General features: G+C 35.6%; 1 protein-coding gene across 19 annotated transcripts in view; it reads left to right on the top strand.

Moving 5' to 3' along the window:
* Positions 1 to 20,033, top strand: part of fnbp1b (formin binding protein 1b) — a 243,151-nt gene extending 223,118 nt beyond the window's left edge. For 12 of the 19 annotated variants that reach the window (XM_069886332.1, XM_069886262.1, XM_069886235.1 and 9 more), the window contains 3 exons: positions 2,515 to 2,657; positions 6,457 to 6,615; positions 7,848 to 12,663. In XM_069886332.1, the coding sequence (XP_069742433.1) occupies positions 2,515 to 2,657; positions 6,457 to 6,615; positions 7,848 to 7,870 (325 nt within the window). In that variant the 3' untranslated portion in view covers positions 7,871 to 12,663. The other 7 variants (XM_069886313.1, XM_069886245.1, XM_069886277.1 and 4 more) reach the window with 3 other exon arrangements.
* Positions 20,034 to 22,180: the final 2,147 nt, after the last annotated feature.

Here is a 22,180-nt window from a genome sequence, read left to right on the forward strand (position 1 = left end):
ATTTGGCCACCTGAAAGTCCCTATAGAGAATGAGATGTATGTTGAAAAGCTGAAGATGGTTGCAGGTCTGTTCTTCTGTTTTATACTGTGTGTTATTGAATTTATGTTCACTTCACAAAAAGATATGATCAAACTGCATAGTGTTGACCTGATCATATCTTCCTAATTATTACTTTGGAGGTTAGCATCTCTTTTTTTGGGAACACTTGGTGCAACTTCGGATATGCATTCAGATAAGCTCAGACGTGTCCTGACTGTAATGCCAAGGCCTTGAGTTGTTGGTAGAATTGAATTCTGGTGTTCTTGTTGACCTTCATTATGCTTGAGAGTGCCCAGTTTTGAGCTCTGGAATATTTTAAATTTATCCTATTTAATACTCTGGTACACTTCAATATTGAATGAAGGTATTATTTTAAAGACAGGACTTATCTTTGCCTGTAATTGAGACAATCACCAATGCTGTCTCAAATAAATGCATGTGGGACAGATGGATCTGTGAAAACATGACCAATTTATTTTCTTTCTCTCTCCATCTGCAACAAATCCAATCTGGCAGTGGTGTTCTATAGACCTTTAGTCAGTTTTCAGGGATATGGGGAAAGATCTGGGATTGAGACTGACTAGATTTCTCTATAATTATCAGAGTAGACTTGGTAAGCCAAATGGCCATGTTCTATTTTGTAACCATTGCAAGATTGTGCATGATTAGCCAAGAATTTGCCCTGTATCCGTATTATTCTTGAGTGCTTTTTCCAAGTTGTGTTGAACATAGATTGATATTAATTTGTTGGTTGTGGGAGGTGAATAAGTAGTAATTAGAAGGTGATGTTCACAGCACTTGAATGACTGAATATTTTCGCTATGGGTATTTGTGAATAGGGTAGATATTTATAATAAAATAATAATAATCAGTTTCATGGTCACCACTTTTGATGATGTCCTTTAATTCTCGATTTAATAATTGGAGCTAATTTCCATCACATCATCTGAGAAATCTGTATGCATCTCTGGATTACTGAAATTATTGTTTCTCCTCCTTTCAAATTATTTGGATGATTTTCCCATTTACTCAAACTGATCATCTAATTATCTATGTTATTTAAAATGTGCTAAATAATGTGAATAGAGTAGAACAGACTTCAGATTGACATGTGAAATTAGACCAATATGTCTTGTCCCACAATTTGTAATTGTACATTGCTATCAACAGTTTCTGAAGTGTGTTAAAAATAGTTTAAATTTAATATTTGATGCTGCTATCAGATTTATTTAATCATTCATGTGGAATGTAATTTTAACACAGCTTCAGGTGACTGGCACACTTCTGTAAATACCTAATACAATTACTGAAATGGAAACAATAGGAATAATTGGATTGATGTAACAATCTTGTGATAACTGCCGAATATATAGAAATGTGCAAAGCAATCAATGAAACTGAATTCCAAAAAAGAATACAGTAAAACATCAATAATACATTTTTTGATTGTTTAGAAATCCTGATATTCGACATCTTGCTCTTCATTTAACCTCATTGGAGCTCTGTTTCCTGAGCTTCCTTTCATCTCATTGGCTGCCTGTTTCTTATGCTGTCTGCAATAGTGACTTAAATTATTTTATTAATATTCTTAATTTTCAATAATTTGTGCTCAAATTATCTTCCTCTTCTAGCCATAATCATCATATTTATATTCTCATACTGCAATTCATTTCTTTGAGAAGAGACTGAATAAATTTCTTGATTTTTCAAGTCAATATTGTATATTTTTTAAATGTGGTTCAAATTGGAAAAGCAAATAGCACCAAAAATAAGTTAACTCCAAGGCCATGAGGTAAACAAGAAGTCTTCATATGCTGGGGTCTAGTACAGTACACAAAAGTGCTGGAGAAACTCAGCATCTATGGAATACAATTGGCAGCCATCATTTAGGGCCCTTTAGGTTGCAGTTTAACTCCAAGGCCATACAGGTATTTTCTAGACAATTGAAGACTGTAGAATAAACTGTCTTGTCTTTAATATTGTCTGCTCAAGAATACCCAAATTAGGTTGATTTTTATTTTTGCTGAGAATCAGGAATAATATGAATAGTTACAAATCACAAAATATGGAACATGATGGTGAGTTTGATAAAAGTTACCAGATTGACTCAAAAAACATGTGGCTTTTATCCAAAATTGCAAGTCAGGCATTACATCATTTCTGGAACTCATTGCTTTAAGTTGAGGCTGACACTCACACTACATTTAAGAAGCGCCCATTTGAATGCTTCAAGACCTGTAAACTTATGTGATTATTAACTTAGAATTGGGAACTTTGAATATGATGAAAACCAAGGGCGGAATGATCTTCTTTAGCATAATCTTTCATGGTTTAGGTCATCATAAATTGAATCTATTATTCTGTTAATGTTTTGTGATTTCTATTTGTCATCATGCTGAAGCTGCTTGTGGATCTGCTATGGTCTATTGAAGGAAATGCTATTCTATAGTTACTGTATTTATTTCTCTTTTGAGCAGTCCTGACGGTAGTTATACTGAAGAACAGAGCCAAGATCCTCAATTAAAAGTTGCAGCACAGAGTGAATTTGATGATGAGTTTGATGATGAAGAAATGCTGGCATCAATTGGCACATGCAAGGCCATGTATCCTTTTGAAGGTATAAAAACTAAAGAGAAAATAAAGTAGCTAAAACCAAGACAGGTGATCCCCGGTTGACGAATACTCAAATTATGAAAATTCGCTTATGCAAAGAAACTCGTGTTCACTTTTATGAAGAAATTATGATGGGTATATAATGGGTTTTTACTTTTTATGAAAATTGCCTCCAATAGTAGTCAATGGGTCTTCAGGTTACGACTTTTCGGTTTATGAACAGTTACTCAGGAACACTCTACCTTCATAAAGCGAGGTATACCTGTACTTAAAAATGTTGCAGCACCAGCAAAATATTCTTTTGAAAGAGAAAATAATTTGATGGTCTCTTTTTGCTATTGTATTTGAGTTTTAAAAAAAATTAGATCTGCCTTGTTACAATAAAGTATAGAGCTCTGCTGAAGGCACTGTGATATTAGATACAGGTTTAACTCAGGATTCTGTGGACACTGTGGTTAAGTGAAAAAACACACAAATGCTGGAGAAACTCAGCAGGTCAAACAATGCCTTTATGTAGCAAACTGATCAACAGGCCCAAATGGAACTGGAACAACTGCTTACTGCGCCTTGTGAAGCATCAGCACCGATGTTTCAGGCTTGAGCCCTTCATCAAGGTGTGGGGGAACATGAGATGTCCAAACAAAAGGGAGAAGGGGGAGTGGTGAGGGTGGGAGATGATAGGTGGAGGGGAGTCTAGGGTAGGTGGAGAGAAAGGAAGTAGGAACTGGAATAACTAGTTAAAGGGGTGGGGGAGAAAGGGGGAAAAAGTCAAGCTGATTATTGGAATGCACTGAACTCAATGTTCATGTCCTGAGATTGGAGGGTGCCCAGACGAAAAATGAGGTGTTGTTCCTCCAATCTGCGGATGGTCAGGGTGGGGTGGTGTGAAAGGACATGGCAGACGTGAGCTTGAGGGTGTGACTCAGAATTGAAATGGTTGGCTATGGGGAGGTCGCTTTTGTTGAGGTCGGAGAGGAGGTGCTGGGCTAGATACAGATTTGATCTCTCCCTCTATAGAAGAATATGCGTGGAACAAAGGGAGTGCAGTGAAAATACACTAGGTTTGTTTCTGAAATGGCTGATTTTTTTTTGAGAAGAAATTAAACAAACTAGATGCACACCATCCTGAGTTTAGAAGATTGAGAAATAATTGATCAAAATAGTTTTATACATTAAGGGAAGCAAGGGTTATGGATTAGGCTTAGATTCAGGAAAGTGGTTGTGACTTAAATGATCAATCATTCTTATCAAATGAGAGAGCAAGTATGCATTCTTCTGCTTCTACATTTTTAATCAGAAGTATTGCGGTTGCATGCTTACCTTTGTTGGAAATGGTGCCGGCCACCGCTGGTGACAGCCCAGGCAATAGGCAAACGTCACAGATGTTGAAGAGATGACGCAGGCTAGAACAGATCCTGTGGAAGGCGATTTTTGGAAACGGGTTCCTTCGATGTTTACCTCATTATGTTCAAGAACATTTGGTGAGTGTCTTTTGAATCTCCATCCTTGATCAGTTGGCGGATCATGCCATCTTCGTTATGTCCATGACCTCTGCATTGAGGATAGAAGGATTGGCATGATCCGCCAACTGATCAACAGGCCCTAGTCAACAGGCCCACATGGAACTGGAACAACTGCTTACTGCGCCTTGTGAAGCACCAGCACCATCTCAATTGAAGATAACGGAGTTGGAGTAGCAAATGGCAGCACTGACCAGGCTTTGGGCATGAAATGGAATTCGTTCTGTCGACCTGGTTGGAATCATGGTGGTCGAGGACATGGTAGAGGCAACGGACAGCATATTTGTTGAAAGCATCGGGGATTTTGTGCTGCTGCCTGGTCCTGTCAGCCACCTTGTGATTTCTACAAATGACAACCGGAAAACAAACAAGCCTGTCAGTAGAGGCAACTGCTCTCCTTGGGCACGTTTGCCACCATCTTTTTCTCAAAGACTGTCTCTTGGGTGTTCAATTTTTTGTCGATTCCAGTGCAGAGATTTCAGTGGTCCCTCCAACCACAGAGGAACCCAGACACCCTAATATGTCATGTATTTTTTTTCAACTGTGAATGATTATCCTATTCAAACATCTGGCCAGAGGTCACTCATGTTGGATTTCGGTTGCAAGAAACCTTTTTGGTGGGTTTTCATGGTTGAAAACATGGCAAATTTAATTTTGGGAGTGGCTTTCTTGTCACATTTTTGATTGTTGGTGGGTTTGAAAAATCGCTGTGTCATGGACTGCAGCTCTTAAACGCAGGTGAGCTGCATTTTGTCATCCTTCCAATGTCATCAGCTGCCTGATGAGCCTTCAACCTGGCTGCTGCCCTTTCCAAGCCTTGCTCAAGTGTTTCCCTCACCTAGTGACCCCATCATATCGGCATACAGATGTTAAACACACAGAAACCCACCATATAGAGACTCGAGATCCTCCGGTGGTAGCGCGGACTCATAGATTATCCCAGGTCCATCTTAAAATCACAAAACCGGAAATCGACCACATGCAAGAATTGGGCATTGTCTGCAGGTCTGATAGCTGCTGGGCTTCATCGTTGCATATGGTTCAAAAAATCTTCTGGGAATTGGCAGGAATTGTGGTGATTATCTTGCCTGAACAATTCTACCATACCTGACTGATGTAACATTCCCAATTTACAAGACTTTTCGGCAAATCTCCATGGCAAACATTCATTTACGAAAATAGATCTAGTACGAGCTTTCTATCAGATTCCGTCCAAGCCTTCTGATGTTGCGAAGACGGCACTAATTACCCCTGTCGGCACTTATGAGTTTCTGTGAATGCCATTCAGTCTACGGAATGCAGCTCAGACATTCCAGCAGTTTATGGGCCACGTTCTTGCCGGTCTCAATTTTGTGTTTATTTACATCGATGATATTCTGGTCACAAGTGTGGATGAAGAGGAACACCTGATTTCATTGTTTCAAAGACTTAATGAGTTTGGCATTGTGATCAATCCTAGTTGATGCATTTTTGGAGCTGCTGATCTTATATTTTTGGGACGTATATTTAAGCAACGTGGCATTTTGCCCGATGAATTGAAAGTGCGAGAGTTTTGAGAATTTCCTACATCCATTACATAGTGGGACAGTTCCAATTAGTGGCCACTTTGCGGGGGGTTGTCGCGGTCATGTGCTTACCTTCATCGTGAGCGGCGCCAGCTGCTGCTGATGACGCAAGTGATGGCGGTAATAACATAAGTGAACAGGTGATGAATCTCAGATGCAGGAGGAGGAGAGTGAGAGTGTTAGGATCACCTGTGTGGCAGTGAACCAATGAGAAAGTCAGTAGGGTTTAGCTGGGTGGTGTTTAGGGAATTGAAGAATGCAATGTTGTGAATAATAAAAGAAAGTCGACTTCAAGGTGTGCTGAAAGAAACGAGTGAGTGCATTCTTTATTTCTTTGTAAGCTGTGGCTTTTTTAAAAATCGGTGCTGTTACAGAAGACCAATTCAACCTTCAAATAATCGGGAACAATATCAGGGTTGAAGATGTATTATATATGCAAGCAAAATGCGGGGCATTGTGTCAAAGACTTGAGACCAAATCTTTTCTACCCTTGCTTCATTTTAGACACAAGGTTTAATTGGAGATTAAACGAGACTCCCAAATGAGCAAAATGAGGCAAACTAAAATTTCTCTGTAAAACTTTCTTCCTGTCTTAAATGTAAATCCAAATTGAAGGATTTTTAAGAAAAAATAAAATAATTGCTTTATCTTTTCTGAAGTTTGTGTGCTTATTGCCTGATTTGGTTTGATCTGATTTGTGAATCTGCTTTCAATTCAGGTCAAAATGAAGGAACTATAACAATAGCAGAAGGAGAAACATTGAGTGTGATAGAGGAAGATAAAGGAGACGGTTGGACAAGAGTCCGACGGAATGAAGACGAGGAAGGATATGTTCCAACATCTTATGTGGAAGTCTATTTGGACAAAACTGTCAAAGGTGCAATGACTTATATTTAGTTTTAAGCAAACACTAGTAAGATGTAAGTCAGACAAAATCTGCTTTATAGAAATGAGAACACAACAAAGTGTGGTATATAACTTTGTTATTCTGCACTCTATAACTGTTCTTTTAATGTTGCCAGAGAACAGAAAGGAAGAACTTCCAAAAACTGACTGTAGTTTTGGGACAGTGAGATTGAATCTGGGAAATGCTGATATCAATGTTAACATTCGTGTTCAGTGGTTCATATTGGAAAATTATCATCCTTTGCCAGTATCCAAGATTTTCTTACCTTGCAAACTAATATCACTTTATAGTACACAGTGGAAATTTTACATTTTACCTTTTCAAAATGTAATGCACAAAGTATTTGCTTTTGATTGGTATGCAGATTTTACTTTATTATTAAATTGCTGCTTAATTGTATTTATTTAAAGCACAATATTTTATGACTATAGAATTCTCTGCCCACATACAAGTTGATGCAACTGCATTACAGAGAAATCATATCTACAGTATAGATAGCTTTCAAGGTTTCATTGCTTTCTTTTAAGACTCCATGCAGTATTAATACAATGAATAATTAGCAGTACTTCATTTTCTTTGAAACGTTCTGGGACACCCAAATTATGCAATACATTGTACAAAGGCATTTTTAAATTCTCATTTTGTCTTCCTTCTCTTTGTCACACTTTCCCTGCACATGCATGTGTTTTCTCTCCCCACTCTTTCCTCCTCTCTTCTCTATTTTCTCTCCCCTCTTTTTCTCTCTCACCCCTGCTCTCCCTACTTCTTACTCACCCCCTCTCCCTCATGCTAACAATTGATCTCATTAAGGATAAAATGCCAATTGTTGTAAAGAAACAACAATGTTACAAAGTTTATTTCTCCTTAATGAATTGCATCTTCTGAACCAGATAGAGAATTTAGTACGTAATCTAACCATTGTTTAACAATATAATACCATTCAATCTTTATATGAATCAACTGTATTTCAGCTAATTCCAATGTAATTGGTTTTATATTTTTAAACCTAATCATTTTTTGAAACAGAAGAATATATTTTTAAAAGTGATTATTTGCATGAACAACTGAGCTAATTATAGCAGTCTGTTTGGTACAGAAGACACATGTAAGTCATTAGCTTTGTTTGCACCAGCTTTAATTTTTTCTTATTGCAATTGTTTCAAATTTTGTCTAACTCTTAAATCTGCTTGCCTTGTGTGTAGGAAAACTTGAACAGACAGATTGATGTCAGGACTAAATGTCACCACTTTGCACACAATGCAAAGTAAAACTTTGGTTACTTGGATGTGTTATTTAATTTGTGTAATTTAGTTCAATTGAAGTGATTAATGGAAGCGGAGCACAATTATATTTACATTTCTATAGACAGTACACCTGTCTATTTACATTTAACACAAGCAACTGAGGAGGAATTTCTCTCTCATGCACTTTGCTGGGATAAGCTGGTCTTTCAACTTGGTACAGTATATCATACCAGCAAAAGTTTGTTAACCACTCAGGTCCTTTCCCGACAGATTTCTGCTGCATTGGACAACATAACTCTTTTTACGCAATTTTTTTCTCCTGTACAACAGTTACCAGTATTAATTTGATACTTTTGATGGCAACATGCTTTAGGAAGCATTTTTTTTACCTTAAGTGTTACAAGCCTGAAAAGAAATGGCTCTGAAAATGTTTTCATTATTTTTATTGGTTTTATCAGATAAATGTTGCATAGGTACATGACAATAAAATAAGGTATTAACAAATTTTATTTAGCAACACAAATAGTATTGAAACCTGTGTTACATTAAAAAAGAAATAAAAAGAAAACCACTATATAATTATCTTAATATCAATTCCTTTCCTTCAGAGGCTACTGGCTTAACACAAACAGTCAAACTACCGTAGTTAATCTTACAAATTTGGAAAATCATTAAGCAAGGAACGCCATAAAGAAACAAACTTATGATTAATTTCAGTCGTGAAACATCTAATTTTTTCCAAAGTCAGACATGCCATCATATCAGACAACCATTGATTATGAGTGGGATGGACAGCATCTTTCCATCTCGTTAATATGGCCCTTCTTGCAATATGGGAGGTGAGGCAACTACATGGAATTGTGAAGTAGTCAATATCAAACCTGTTGGTCTCTGAAAATTTTAAAGGAAAAGGATTCAGGGGAATTGATTTAGGTTGGAGATGAGGAGGAACTACTTTCCCAGAGTGTGTAAATCTGTGGAATTCTCTGCCCAAGGAGCAGAAGAGGCTGCCTCATTAAATATATTTAAGGCAGAGTTAGATTTATGTATAGTAGGGAGATTAAAAGTTATGAGGAAAAAGTAGGTTGGTGGAACTAAGTCCACGGCCAGATCAGCCATGATCTTGTTGATGGAGGAGCAGGCTTGACACTTCCTCCTGTTTGATGTGTTTATATCCTCTGTGGTGCATATTTGGAGTTCAGTACAAAGAGGAGCTTAATATAATCATTTTAAAAGTGTCTCAAAGAAAACTGAATCATGGGCAAACTATTATAAGTATGAATATTGTTAGCTGAACCCTCAGCTAACCTATTCTTTAAAGTCAGTATATAATACTGGCAAAAGTCTGACTCATCTATAACTTTGATGAACTTTTTTATTTTGCCCAAATAGCAATTTGTGCTTGATTTCTAAGCAAGAATTTATTAGCAAGTAATATTTTTAAAGTCTTAAAACAAAAATCTACATGATATTCCTATTTGCATGAAGAATCATGTCCATTTTTTCCCTTGATAATATCACTATTTTGAAAGGAGTTCTTTGAGCCAAATCGCACTTTGTGAATGCTGATCTCAGGCAACGCTGAAGAGTTCATTACCCAGTAAATAATCCATTCTTGGATATTTAAGCTTTTTTGTCATCGATTGAGGTGTCAGATATAGTAAAAAACATTTTTGTTTCAGCATTCCCCAAGCATTAGTGGAAATGGTTACTATTTATATTCATAAAATCACCCTAAAATCACATTTTAATTCTAGATACTAGTACAAACACAGTGCCAAAATTTTTGGGATGGGTGTATTAGGAAGCCTTTTATCTTTTTTTAAAAATTTAAATATACAGCATGGTAACAGGCCCACGAGCCCATGCCACCCATTTTGAATGTGAGAGGAAACCAGAGCTCCCGAAGAAAACTCACACAGACATGGGGAGAATGTGCAAACTCCTTACAGTCAACGCAGGATTCGAGTCCTGGTCACTGGCGCTGTAACAATGTTGCACTAACTGTGCCACCCTTGGAAAGTCATAGACTAAAGATTCCTGACAAATGCCACAATTTTGCATGTCCTGTCAAGGTTTATTGCAGTTATGATTCACTATTTTGACTTCAGGATAAATGGTTTGACCCCTGAAGACCTGTTTTAGCAGAATAGGCTTGTGGTCTTTGTCTTTTGAAAGAATTAGAGGTGATCATATAGAAACAAATATATTTCTTGTCTTGTCTGAAATAATATAAGCCGTAAATCTCTTTCTTCTGGCTGGAGAGTTTGGAACTAAACGTCGTGGTTTTGGGGTTGAAGGTTTAGATTCTTTGAAATCTTTCTCGTTCTCTTCCCTAAATAGCTGGAGTATGCTTGTATTTCAAGTGTGCTTAAAACTGTCCACATGTCATATGTTGTCCAGGGGAAAATATCCAATTTAATACATTTGAAATTTATTTGGAATGTTTTCCACAAATAGTGTATTTTAGTTTTGCAACAATATACAATCCAAAGATCAGAAAGAAAAATCCAATAAAATGTATAAGGACTCTTAGCAGGGGAGAAATAGGAGGATGCTTCCTTTAGTTAAACAAGCTAGAGCTATTCAGTGGTTGGTGCTGGATCCATTGTTGTTTGTCACCCATATTAACAAATTGGAGGACAATGGTTATCAAATTTCTGGATGACATCAAAACTGGCACAATGAAGAAGATTGTCTAATAAAAGAGCAGGTTCTAGATCAACCGGAAAAGTAGATGAAGGAATGGCTTAACTCCAAGAAATGCCATGTTGTATTTGGTAAGTTAAATCAAGGCAGGATTTGCACCATAAATAGCGGGACCCTGTAGAGTGTTATAGAACTGAGAGATTCGGGTGCAGGTACATGGTTCCTTGAAAGTGCCAGTTCTTCCCACATAATGGGGTCAGATGATTAATTGGGTATAATTTGGTGGCGTGGCCTGGAAGCGTCAGAAACTGAGATGTAAAAAGGGTGGACCGGGTCGTAAATGAGTTTCATATGTCTGCCTTCATTGGTCAGGGCATTATGTATAGGAGCTGGAATGTCATGTTACAACTAGACAAGATCACAGGTGGGAGATAATGTTTAGTTATGATCACCCAGCTTTCAGAAAGATGTCATTAAATTTACAGAAAAGATGCTACTGGGACTGGAGTGCTTGAGATATCAGGAGAGGCTGAAAAAACTGACTCTTCTTCCTCTGGTGCGCAAGAGGCTAAAGGGTCACCTTATAGAGGTATGTAAAATCAGGACAGGCATGTAGATAGTGAATACAGTGCAAGTCCTTTCTCAGTGCAGGGGAGTCTAAAGCTAGAGGGCATAGATTGAAGATGAGTGGGGGGAAATTTAGAAGCGATTTGAGGAATATATTTTTTTTTATTCAGAGAGCAATGAATATGTAGAACAAGCTGGCAGAGAATGTTTAGAGACCATTTGGACAGGTACATGTATACAAATGATTTAGAGGGGTATGGGCCAAATGTGTCCAGATCTGATGAGCTCAAATAGATATTTTGGTCAGCATAAAAAAGTTGGTCCCCTGGATCTGTTTACACACTGTAAAACTCTGACCATAAGTCATTAAAATGAGAAATGTCTTCATGCAGGCTGGTAAATCTTTGGATTTGTTTATCCCAGAAAGCTGACAAGGCTCAGTCATTAATTGAATTCAAAACTAAGAGTTATAGATTTCTCGATGTTAAATTAATCAGACTATAAGAAGATGAGGCAGGAAAATGATGTTGAGGTAGAAAGTTACCTGTCATCTTGTTGAGTGACAATACAGACATGAACAGCCAAATGGCTTGCTTTTGCTCCCAGATCTTGTGGGGTTTTTTTAAATTGCTTGTTTGTAAGATTGGTGGTAATTTTTGAAGTCTGAAGTTCAGAATTTTCCTAATTGCAATTTGGACCTCTGTGAGAAAGGGGACAGAAAATTTGCAGTGTTGACCATGTTGGATATTGATTGAGCAGTAGCAATTTATAATTATGACCTAATGAAGATGAGTAAAAAATGTGTTTTGTTAAAATCTTCCAAAGAACAGAAAGGTAGATTATCTTTTGTTTAGAAGTAATACATAATTCCACCCCATCTATTTTATTCCCAGACCTTGCATCTCTGACTTTCAAACCTCCACTAGTGTTGTGAACCAACCAAATAAAATATTCAGGGAGTCAGCCCATTAAATCCCCACTTATTCTTATGACCACATGAAAAAGTTTTACCTCTTGAGCATGTCCCGACACCAGTTTAACTGAGTTTGGCAACTCATTGAAGTATTGAATCTGCTTTTCTTTATTTGCTGCATTTATACCGATATTTGAATTTTATTTGGAAACAAATGTGTCATGCCTAATAAAAGACAATAAAATTCTTACATATTGTATATTATGCTGTTTGTAATCATAATATTTCATCATGGTGTACTGAAAAAATAATGACAACGTGTCATTTGTTTACTAGCTTTAAAATGATCCAGCCACCTTTCTTCATTTACGATTGTCATTCACATTTCAAAGTAAAGGGGTGGTATCATTTAAAGAAAAGAAAGAGCATCTTGTTTTAATGTGCAGTAATGTTAAGAAAATCAGAGCACCGCTATACAAAACCAGCCATCTTGTTGGTGTCAAATTAGTTGTTTACCTGATGTGATGTCTAAAATTTGAAGCATTGTGCCTTGAAGCAGTATTTTAAAGCTGATGTGCAGCATTTTGTTGTGTCTGATTTCAAATGCTTTCTAATGTTTATTAAAAAGAAAATAATTTAATTGTCTCTGTCTTTTGGGGCCGTGACTTATTTTCGACAGCAATGCCATATTTCTGCCTGGAGTTGTGTGTATGTTGGAGGGTGTATGTTTTAAACCAGCGATTTTCAGTTAAAACAAGCTGACTTGCAAGCAAGTCAGAACATGTATAGTGAGCAGAAAGCAGATTGGTTGGAAGACTTAATTGAGTCTGTCAAATATATTTGGAGTAAGTTTTTTTTTAAAATCAAACTCCAAAATCTCCAGTTTTGCATTTGAATCCGCAATCTCCTTAATTTTTGCTACGTACTGAATATTTTCTCCTGTATATTTAATTAAAACAAAGCTGTATTAATAGTGTAAGATTTAGAATTGTTTTCATGTGGTAAACAGCTAACATTTTGGTTTATCCGTTAGAGAATTTAAAAAGGTCTTGCTGAATGGAAGTGTTAATTCCATAAAAATGTAAGATTTTTTTAAAATTACAGACGTTGGAAATATGAAATAAAACAAAAAATGCTGAAAATACTCAGCAGCCCAGGCTACATCCGTGGGAAGAGAAACAGTTTTCACTTCCCACAGATCTACCTTGCTGAGTATTTCCAACTTCTGCTTTTATTTCATGAAAGGCGTGTTGGCTAATGATCTGCCACTGAATGTCAGTGACACACTGACTAATTTCTGTCAAAGTATCCAATCCAATATGTTTACATGATAGTAGACCATGTCCACATTTCATCAGAGATAATCATATAATATTTCTGTTCTGTACTCTGGCCAAAGTTTGGATTTTTGGTGTTGTTGGGGAACCATACAAAGAGAATTAAAGTTTTCCCACCAGACGAAGAAACAAAAGATGTGGGTTCTACTTAAGAATTCTTAAAGACATTCTTGTAATTTTTTTTCAAATCTCTCAACCTATGAGATTTCTGATTTCCCTGACTTGGTCTATGTTACTAACATGTATCCTTTTCTCCCCTCTCTGGACTCTAGGTACCTAAGGTGGTGTGTTGGTCCATGAATCATGGGGCGAGCTGGTATGCAAGGACACATTCTTCTGCTTAGCATTATTAAAATGGAAGACTAACTCATTTATTGACCTGGCTTAGTTTTTAATAAAAGCAAAACCAGGAAAAGGAAAAAAAAAATGCTAAGGTGCAAGTGCTTGCTCTTATTTTATGGCATGTCATCTGTTGCTCTAATTAAGCTGGATACTCTTTAAATGTCAAAAAGCAGTTTTCTGATGCATGCCACTGTTTAAAATTTTGCCCCATTTTTAAAATTTAAAAAAAAAACATGAGCTACAAACTTGAAATCTACATAGCAAAATACATGTATTTCATTTCCGCATCAGTCACTGACTATTGCTTTGGGTAGCTGTTGTTCATGAAATGTTATTAGAGCCAAGCTAAAAGTGAGGGAGGAAGAATCAAATAAAATACAGTAAATGGACAATTTGAATTCATTAACAAGTTTTATATATTTTACATAACCAAGGTTTACTGTGATCATGGAAATTGTCATCTGAATGCTGGTTTAAATCTTTTAATTTATGTTTGGCCTCAGAAGCCTTGAGGGCTGCCTTTATATACCCCCTTTGAGCATATTGGGAAAACCCCAGATGTGTTTCCCTTCCCAGATTTGAAACTAAAAAAAAATTGATACATTAAATAAAGTACAGTTAAGTTTCATTCATCCTCACCATTCCTGACTTTTTAAATGTTTCATATTTGAAAATTTTCTACCTCTTATGAATTTTCACACATCTTCAGCCAAGGTAACCTGGTAAAATCAACAAACTTCCTAAACTTTTTACCCCTAAATATGCAAATAAATTATCAGAAAGTTGGAGTCCTATTGTACATATATAAAGTTGGAGTCCTATTTACTTGTACGTATATAAAGTTGGAGTCTTATTTACTTGTACGTATATAGCCAAGTAGAAACATGGTTAAAAAAAATTGTACCGACTATTATTTTGTGTAAATTGGATTTAATTACCAAAATATGCAGAAATTGGAATGACAGAACTGAGTTAGCCAAAGTGCATTTGTGGTTATGCAGTACATGTATCTGATTATACGGTAGATTTCTTTGTTACCTTCACATCATTATCATTTTGATTGTAGCATTGCCCATCATCAAACTTTAGTCCATCTTTTCTAGTCTGCATGCTCGCCCTGATGCTCTACCTGTGCCCACCTTCATAAAAGTCACTGTCTGTGACTGAACGCATTTTTCTTCATTATTATTTTGTTGGCTTTATGAAGTAGAATTGCTGGTCATGTGACACTTTTTGCCTTGCATGCTCACCTGTGTACTTGTTGGAGTTTCTGCTGAACAATACCCGCACTTCCTAAAGCTGCCTACAAGCCACTGTCTGCTAAACTGTTGGGGTTTCAGCTGATTGTAATTAGTTCTCCACTTAAAAATATGAGAGTGAAAACCTAAAGAAATTGTTTACATTAAAGTGCACATCGAGCCAGGAATGAGAGATACAGGGAAGCATCTTGTGTTTGGTTTGCACGTCTGCAGGCAATTCTACTTTAACTTTGTCCACTGTTTCCGATTCATGAATGTTTAATTGTTCATAAGGACTCCCAATGGCTGTACACTGCACCTTAAAGTAAAGACCAGCACTGAATCCCAGTTTCATTATTATCCAACAGTGGAGCAAAGTTCAACTGGTCATATGGATATGTGAGAAAGTGAGTTGTAGAGGACAACTAATCTAAAACTTCCATTATTCTGCATGAAGTCAGATAGGTAGCCTACTTTCAAATATGTGCCAATTGTTTTCTGCAACCAAGCGCAAAGAGCTATGCCAAGACTTTGTTTTCACCTTCTGTTGAGATGTGCCTGACCAATCATCCTTTTGAAGAATAAAATTGGAAATACATGTGGAGGAGGTTGAATGTGTTTCTGGTTCTTGCTAGCAATGATTACTATTATATTTAACAAAAAAAAATCCTGACATGGTGGAAAACCAGTCCTTGTAGGTACCAGTGGCAAACAAATAACTGGCAAACAAATAACAAACAGGCTACAATATCTGTCACTGGTGGTCACCTTGTTGACCCTTTTACAAAGGTGAGCATAGTTGCTTGGACTTTATTGACATTTATAATCACTCCCATTGATGATCAGAAATATAGTGAAAAGCTGCTTTTAAAGGTGCAGATCTTATCAAAATGTTAATATTGAATTTTAAGAGCTAGAAATTCATAAATTTTGTAGCTTATTCTATCAAAGCCAGTTATGCTGCAGAAATAAGCAATTCTCATTTTTGTTCTAACTTAATTTTTAAAGTTTCTGATATAGGCTTTCACAGTAGAGAGCATTTTCATAAAATTCAGCTGAAACCCTATGTTTTGTATCAGTATTATAAATACAACAGTTGCAAAAAAATTAAATCAAATACCTCATTGATTTTTTTTAAAAAGGCAGAAGTCCAACTTGCGTTTTAGATTACACAAATTTCTGTTCCAAATGTGTACTTTTTTCTTTAGTTAATCAGAACTCATCAGGGTTTATTGTTTATTTTTATTAATGCATTTATGAAGTAGTTTTACATGTATTTTAATGGTTAATTGTGCTTAACAAGTGCAGCTATAGTACAAGAGAGAGGCGGAGAAGCTGGAGTCCTAGTGTCCAAGGGTAAAGTAAAACGACTGAGGCTTGTTAAAATTGACTTAATATTTACCATGATAATTTACCTTCTTGTCATCACAGAAAAGGCGAACAGAATGTTAAATTGATTTTGGATCATTTACATAAAGTTTTTGATGAAGTTACCTGTCCAGATATTTTTCCTCCATAGATGAATTTTTATTTTGTTTACTGAATAAGAAAGGGAAACATAATAAAATATTATTCTTCCAAAATGTAATGTAGGCCATTGTAAGTAACCAAACACAATCCACATCAATTCAAGGACCCTTTTGAGCAAAAGGTAAATAAAAAGGGGATTTCCCCACATTTGTCCTGATGTACTGTATATTTTATGGAAGCATCTTATGATCTTTTCTTTCCAATTTTTCCCACTCATTCCAAGAGAAAAGATAATTGACCTCATTTTGGAGTAATCAGAACCAGGAATAGAAATCAACAGCCAACTTTGGGTGGTCCCAAAGACAAGGGTTAGTGGGAGGCAGGTCTCTCATTCTGTTAAATACCTGGCAGTTACCCAGGAATTCCTTTCCTCCACTTTTATCATTTCTAAAATTTTTGTTCTATTTACACATAACTACAGTGCAATATGCTGTAACCTCACTTCTTGAATAACCTTTATTTACTAGATTTTGTTATTGTTTGTATTCTTGCTGTTTTCTGTATGGAATTAGTAAGTATTTAACTCTTCAAGGCAATACTTTAGTGTTTCCTAACTTGTGTTCAGAAAAATTATGTGTCATCATTAGATAGGAGAGTGTAGGTAAGGAGTCAAAGTTGTGGATGTTACGGATTATTGGTGATGAGAATCTTTAGCATCATGGAATTTGTCAGAACCTGTATAAGAATGTTATAAAACAAAACATATTTTAGCTTCAATAAAATGAGGTTGACCAGATGAAAAGGGTCATTAGGTTTCTCTTAGGGATCCTAGAGATGAATTTCAGTGTTTTAACTATTTTGACTGTCTTGGCAGTGGAAAATTAAAAACAACCTCGAGCAAATTGGCTGGAAATCTAGAATAGATCCATAGCAGTCAGATATTAAATCCAGCGAATGAAAAGGAACTAAATAAATATTATCTACAGTACCTGGCAAAATCAAAATGTTGAATAGTAGTTCATAATGGACAGGGATGAAAAATGAAACTCAAAGCCTGGCAATATCAATGGTTAGGATAAAAACAGTAAATCCTAATGAACTTACTAAAGAAATAATACACATGAATGAAGGGACCATGAAAATAAAATATATACATCTATGTGTGTATGTGTCTGTGTGTGTGTGTATGCACACAGACACACACACATAGATACATATCCGTTACATTGTGATTGTGGCTACTCTTGGCAACTCTTGTTTTTTTAAATGCTGTTTATGGTTAAGCTCAATCCTCTCCACGTGCTATGATTTTTGGTTTTGGCTTTGCCTCTCCCAGTTCATATGCAAGAGTGTGTGATTAATTTTTAATAATGATTTATAAATTAATATATTGTTAATTTATTAACAAACATTCGATTCAAGAGCCATAGCTGAAGAGATTTTCTGCAGATTTGTTTATCGAGTTGAAGATATTCCTGTTAATGTATTGTTCCTGGTGTGTTCGGGAGTTCTGTCAATAAGATTTCCTGATTCACCTTTAGCCTTTATTTCAAGGTGAGAGCAATCGGGGATGAAGCATGTTTGCTGGGACACATCAGTTTTACACACTGCTCTGTTGGAGTGGGTGAAAAGTTGGAATTCCTACAAACATGCTGTGCTATTACTTATCAGGTTAACAGATTCAGAAATCATGAGAACCATTTCAATTTATATTTGCAAATGAAGTTGTGCATTCAGTGCAATATAGAAATAGACTTGGAATAATTGGCATATTATACTGTTGAAAAGGAGAGCCAAAACTGAAAAGAAAGTAAAAGCACATTGCTTTATGTTTTTAATTCATTGTGTATGGCTTTACATTGTGCTTAGTTCACTTGTTGCAGATTATTTGTATGCCACAACCTACAAACCTATACTTGCCAGCTTTCCTAAGAAAATATAGTCCTAAACTCGCAGAGTTTGTTCATTGTTGTTGAAATCACTCCTTAGTATTTCAATCTTTTTAAAATAACTGTGCACATCAATATACACCTTGCAATTGAGATATAGATTTATATAGCTGTGCATAATATTAAAATAAATTTCCACTCACGGGTGGGTACAATATAATTTAGAAATGGCACAAGGGTGGTTTCAATTAGGAAGTGTTTATGACTGATGCTTAGTAGAAATTGGCATTTAGAATGCTTACAGTTTGAAGTGTTACAAAATTTAATTTTGAAAAGATGTTTACATTTTATATTACTGTGGTTGCTGTTAATAATGCTGGTACTCCTTCTACCTGCTCTTTTACATAGCCAGTTAGAATCTTTACTTTTACACAGTTAATTTTCTTCCAAGTAGTTGGACATGCCCATTTAATACATTAAGATAAAGTAGTTAAGTCAACTTCAGACTCCCTTTCAACAATCGACAGCTTGTTACTTTATTTGATTTTGCTCAGTTAGTTTGCTCTCCCTGCCTCTTGCAGTTTATTTTTTACAGTAAACTCTGTATTTTTTGTTTTGTAGTTTACTTCCTTAGCCTATTTTCAATTCACTGAATTCTATTCCACTGGTTTCTCAGCACTTTGCATAAAAAAATATTCTTTTAATTTGGAATATTTTTCTTTTATGCCCTTTATAGAAATGTTTTATGCAAGGTTTCATGATGACTCTGATCTCTTTAAAGTTCTTGCGAGTTTTACCTGTATCTCACTCTCTATATAATGAACATGCTAGAATTTGCTGTAAACTGTGGTTACTAATGTATTTATTTGTAATGAATGCACAAAGATTGAGAACTTACGAGCTGTACACAATACATATCAGTTCTAGAACTTTCTCAATTGGTTTTGTTTCCTATTTTAAGAAAGTTTTTATATACAGATTTAATTATTTGTTTTTGATTAACAAATTCACCTGTCAATATCATTTATCGCTTTCTGTATCATGTCAGAAGTTATTTCCGCCCCCCCAAACCAAAAGTTGGGGTGGAGCTGTCTTTTCAAGAAGTCCAGTGCTAATCCTGTTGTAACCACTCAGTTAATTTAAACTCAAATTTTCAAAGAAGTTTAACAATGTATTTTTTTAAATTATAAACATTAGTGTGGACAAGTAAGCTGCCAGGCACATTATAATAGTGAAGACTAAACAAATTCAGCTCTATAACTAAATGTAATTACCAGGTTTGAATAAATGTTTCACCCAAAAAGGACAAAAAACTTTTCATTCCAAAATAATTAACCCCCCTCCTCCCCCCCATTGAGAATAAAGTGGCCTCTAAAACTCAGGAAAGGTGGCAAGTATTGAGAATTGAATCTAATGGCTCTCATCTTATGTTTACAGAGAAACAAATTAATTTTTACAAACTGCCACAATGTTTTTTTTGCACTATAAAACCAGCAGTTATCCAGCCTCCTGTCCTTGTATTTGTGATATTTGAAATCATAGTTTTCCATTGTGGTTGATTAAATGGGATTTCATTATGTAAATCTCAATGGATAGACCAAGGTTTCGGTGTAATATTCTTAAACTGTGATAGTATTTGGGGATGTTAAAAAGTCAAATGTAAAAGTGGCCGCCGTAATTTTGCTGATGAGTTTGAGGATCTTACATTAGTTGATAAGCTGACATCAGAAAATGTTTTGGCCCCACAAGGATCTCAAGTTCTTTCTCACTATCAGAAGAATGTTTCTTCACAGCAGCATTACGGCAACATGACAAATCATTTTGCTTTTTGCCTTCAAATTCTTGTATGCCATACAATGTGAGCCAGAAATAGGAATGTTACAATTCACATGTTACTGAGTTTTATTACCTTTTGTTGTGTGAATATTTTGGAGCAAAATATTAACATTGTTTTAAGTGAATGAACTCATCTGAAAAGGTTATTTCTGCTTCTGTTGATTGAAGGTTAGAAATATTGTTTGTTACTTGGACATGAAAATTGTATTTACTGATTTTATATTGTGTAACATTTTTCTTTGCCACTTTGACCTCCATAATATAGCCAATTAAACCCTAAATGTTTTTAAGTTTTTATTAATTATATCTACCAAAATATTATTATTGTGCACTTTTGTTTAGCCTTGTTTCTGAGCACTGAATTAATTTTGTTTTTTGAAAGATTATATTACCCTATAAAATGTGCCAATATGGAATTTTCAGTTCATGCAATTTAATGCTGTACTGTTTCTTTCAGTGGATACTGCCCTCCACTCTCCCTACCCACATGTAAACTATATATATTATAGGAATCTGATTCAAAGGAAATACACAAATGTTTGAAATCTGAAGATGCTGATTTATTTCTGGATGAGGCAGATGGAAACATGGTTATCCTTTGATTATTGTTACTTTTTCAGGAAAACCCATTGCAGGTATTCTTCAAGCCTTATGAAGAGGGGAAAAAAGATAAAATGAGGAGGGGGGTAGGTTGGGGTATGGGGTGGAATGACTTGTACTGCAGCCCAAATTTAGCTTAACTTGAGAATTTGCTTTTCTTGTATGAAAAAAATGAACTCGTAATGTTTTCTATACTGTATTTAAAGTTGGCTCATATTGGCCGAACAGAAATACATCCAGAAATAATACCATGCAATGTGGAGTGATGAAGGCATATTCCTTTTTATTTTGTTGTGTAACTTAACATTGTTTTTATATTAATGAGCTGAAGAAAAGCAGCTCAAAGATTAGGGAAAGGTGCAGAGTAAGTAACAAAGTGAGTCAAATATGATAATATTCCAAATACAGTGGAACAACTGTAAACTTGAATTTTATTTTATTAACATTGCATTGAGAAAAAAATCATATATTTTTATGATAAGTAAATTGGTGGAAAAATTTCAAAATTTATGCCAATTCTGTACAAATATCAACAAGACCAGATTCTTACTGGAATTCTGAAAGAATGAGAATTGGAGTGATTTTTGGAAGTGAATAAGGATTAAATGTGCCAATTTTTCACCTGCTAAAGCATTCATGCTTGCAGTAGGAAAAAGCTGAAAAATGCATTTGCAAGGAAAGAGCCAGTACACTAACGATGCATTGAGAGATGTATATTTTTTGCATAAAAATACTGTATTTGAAATGTTAACAATTTTACAAAGCACTGTCTCACTGTTGTCATCTGTCTGCACCTTTCATGAGTTATCTAGATATTTCTGAATGTTAATTTGATAACAATCTTTAAGAAGAAAAGCAATACATTTGAAATCTTTTTGTGCACTTTTCTGCATTTTAAGATCAGAAGATGTTAATGAGTTTTTCCTCATCATCAAAGAAATGGGAGCCAAAACCATCATGTTAATACTATCACCTGGCTTTGCATTTGGTAGAAATGGACAGCCTTCTGTACTTGTGCGACTGCAGATATGATGGAAATTTGTGAGACGTACAGTTTTCTTTAAAGTCTTACCAATGCTATACAGTTATCAATGTGAGCATATGGAACATGACCAAAGTTACAATGGAAGTGTTTTAGCATCTTAAAGCTTGGAACAAAGCTGAATTATAAGGCATCAGCAAACCTTCACCGTGGGAGGGGGGTGGGGGGGGGGAGAGATGCGAAATATAGAAAAGTAGTTAATTAATTCTGTGATAGCAGAAAGCTTGCATTTCAGCTTGTGATGTAACAAAATGTTATTTTTATTGTTCATTGAGTTTGCCAAACGTGAATTCACTGTGTTTAATTTTCCTCATAAAGATTTAAATAAACAAGACCTGGCTTGAAATAAATCAAACTTTTAATTAAACAGCTTCTTTGAATGTTAAAGAACAATTGTGTGGACTTCAT

Source organism: Narcine bancroftii, chromosome 1 (genome assembly GCF_036971445.1).
Source record: "Narcine bancroftii isolate sNarBan1 chromosome 1, sNarBan1.hap1, whole genome shotgun sequence".
In the NCBI taxonomy this organism is placed as follows: Eukaryota; Metazoa; Chordata; class Chondrichthyes; order Torpediniformes; family Narcinidae; genus Narcine; species Narcine bancroftii.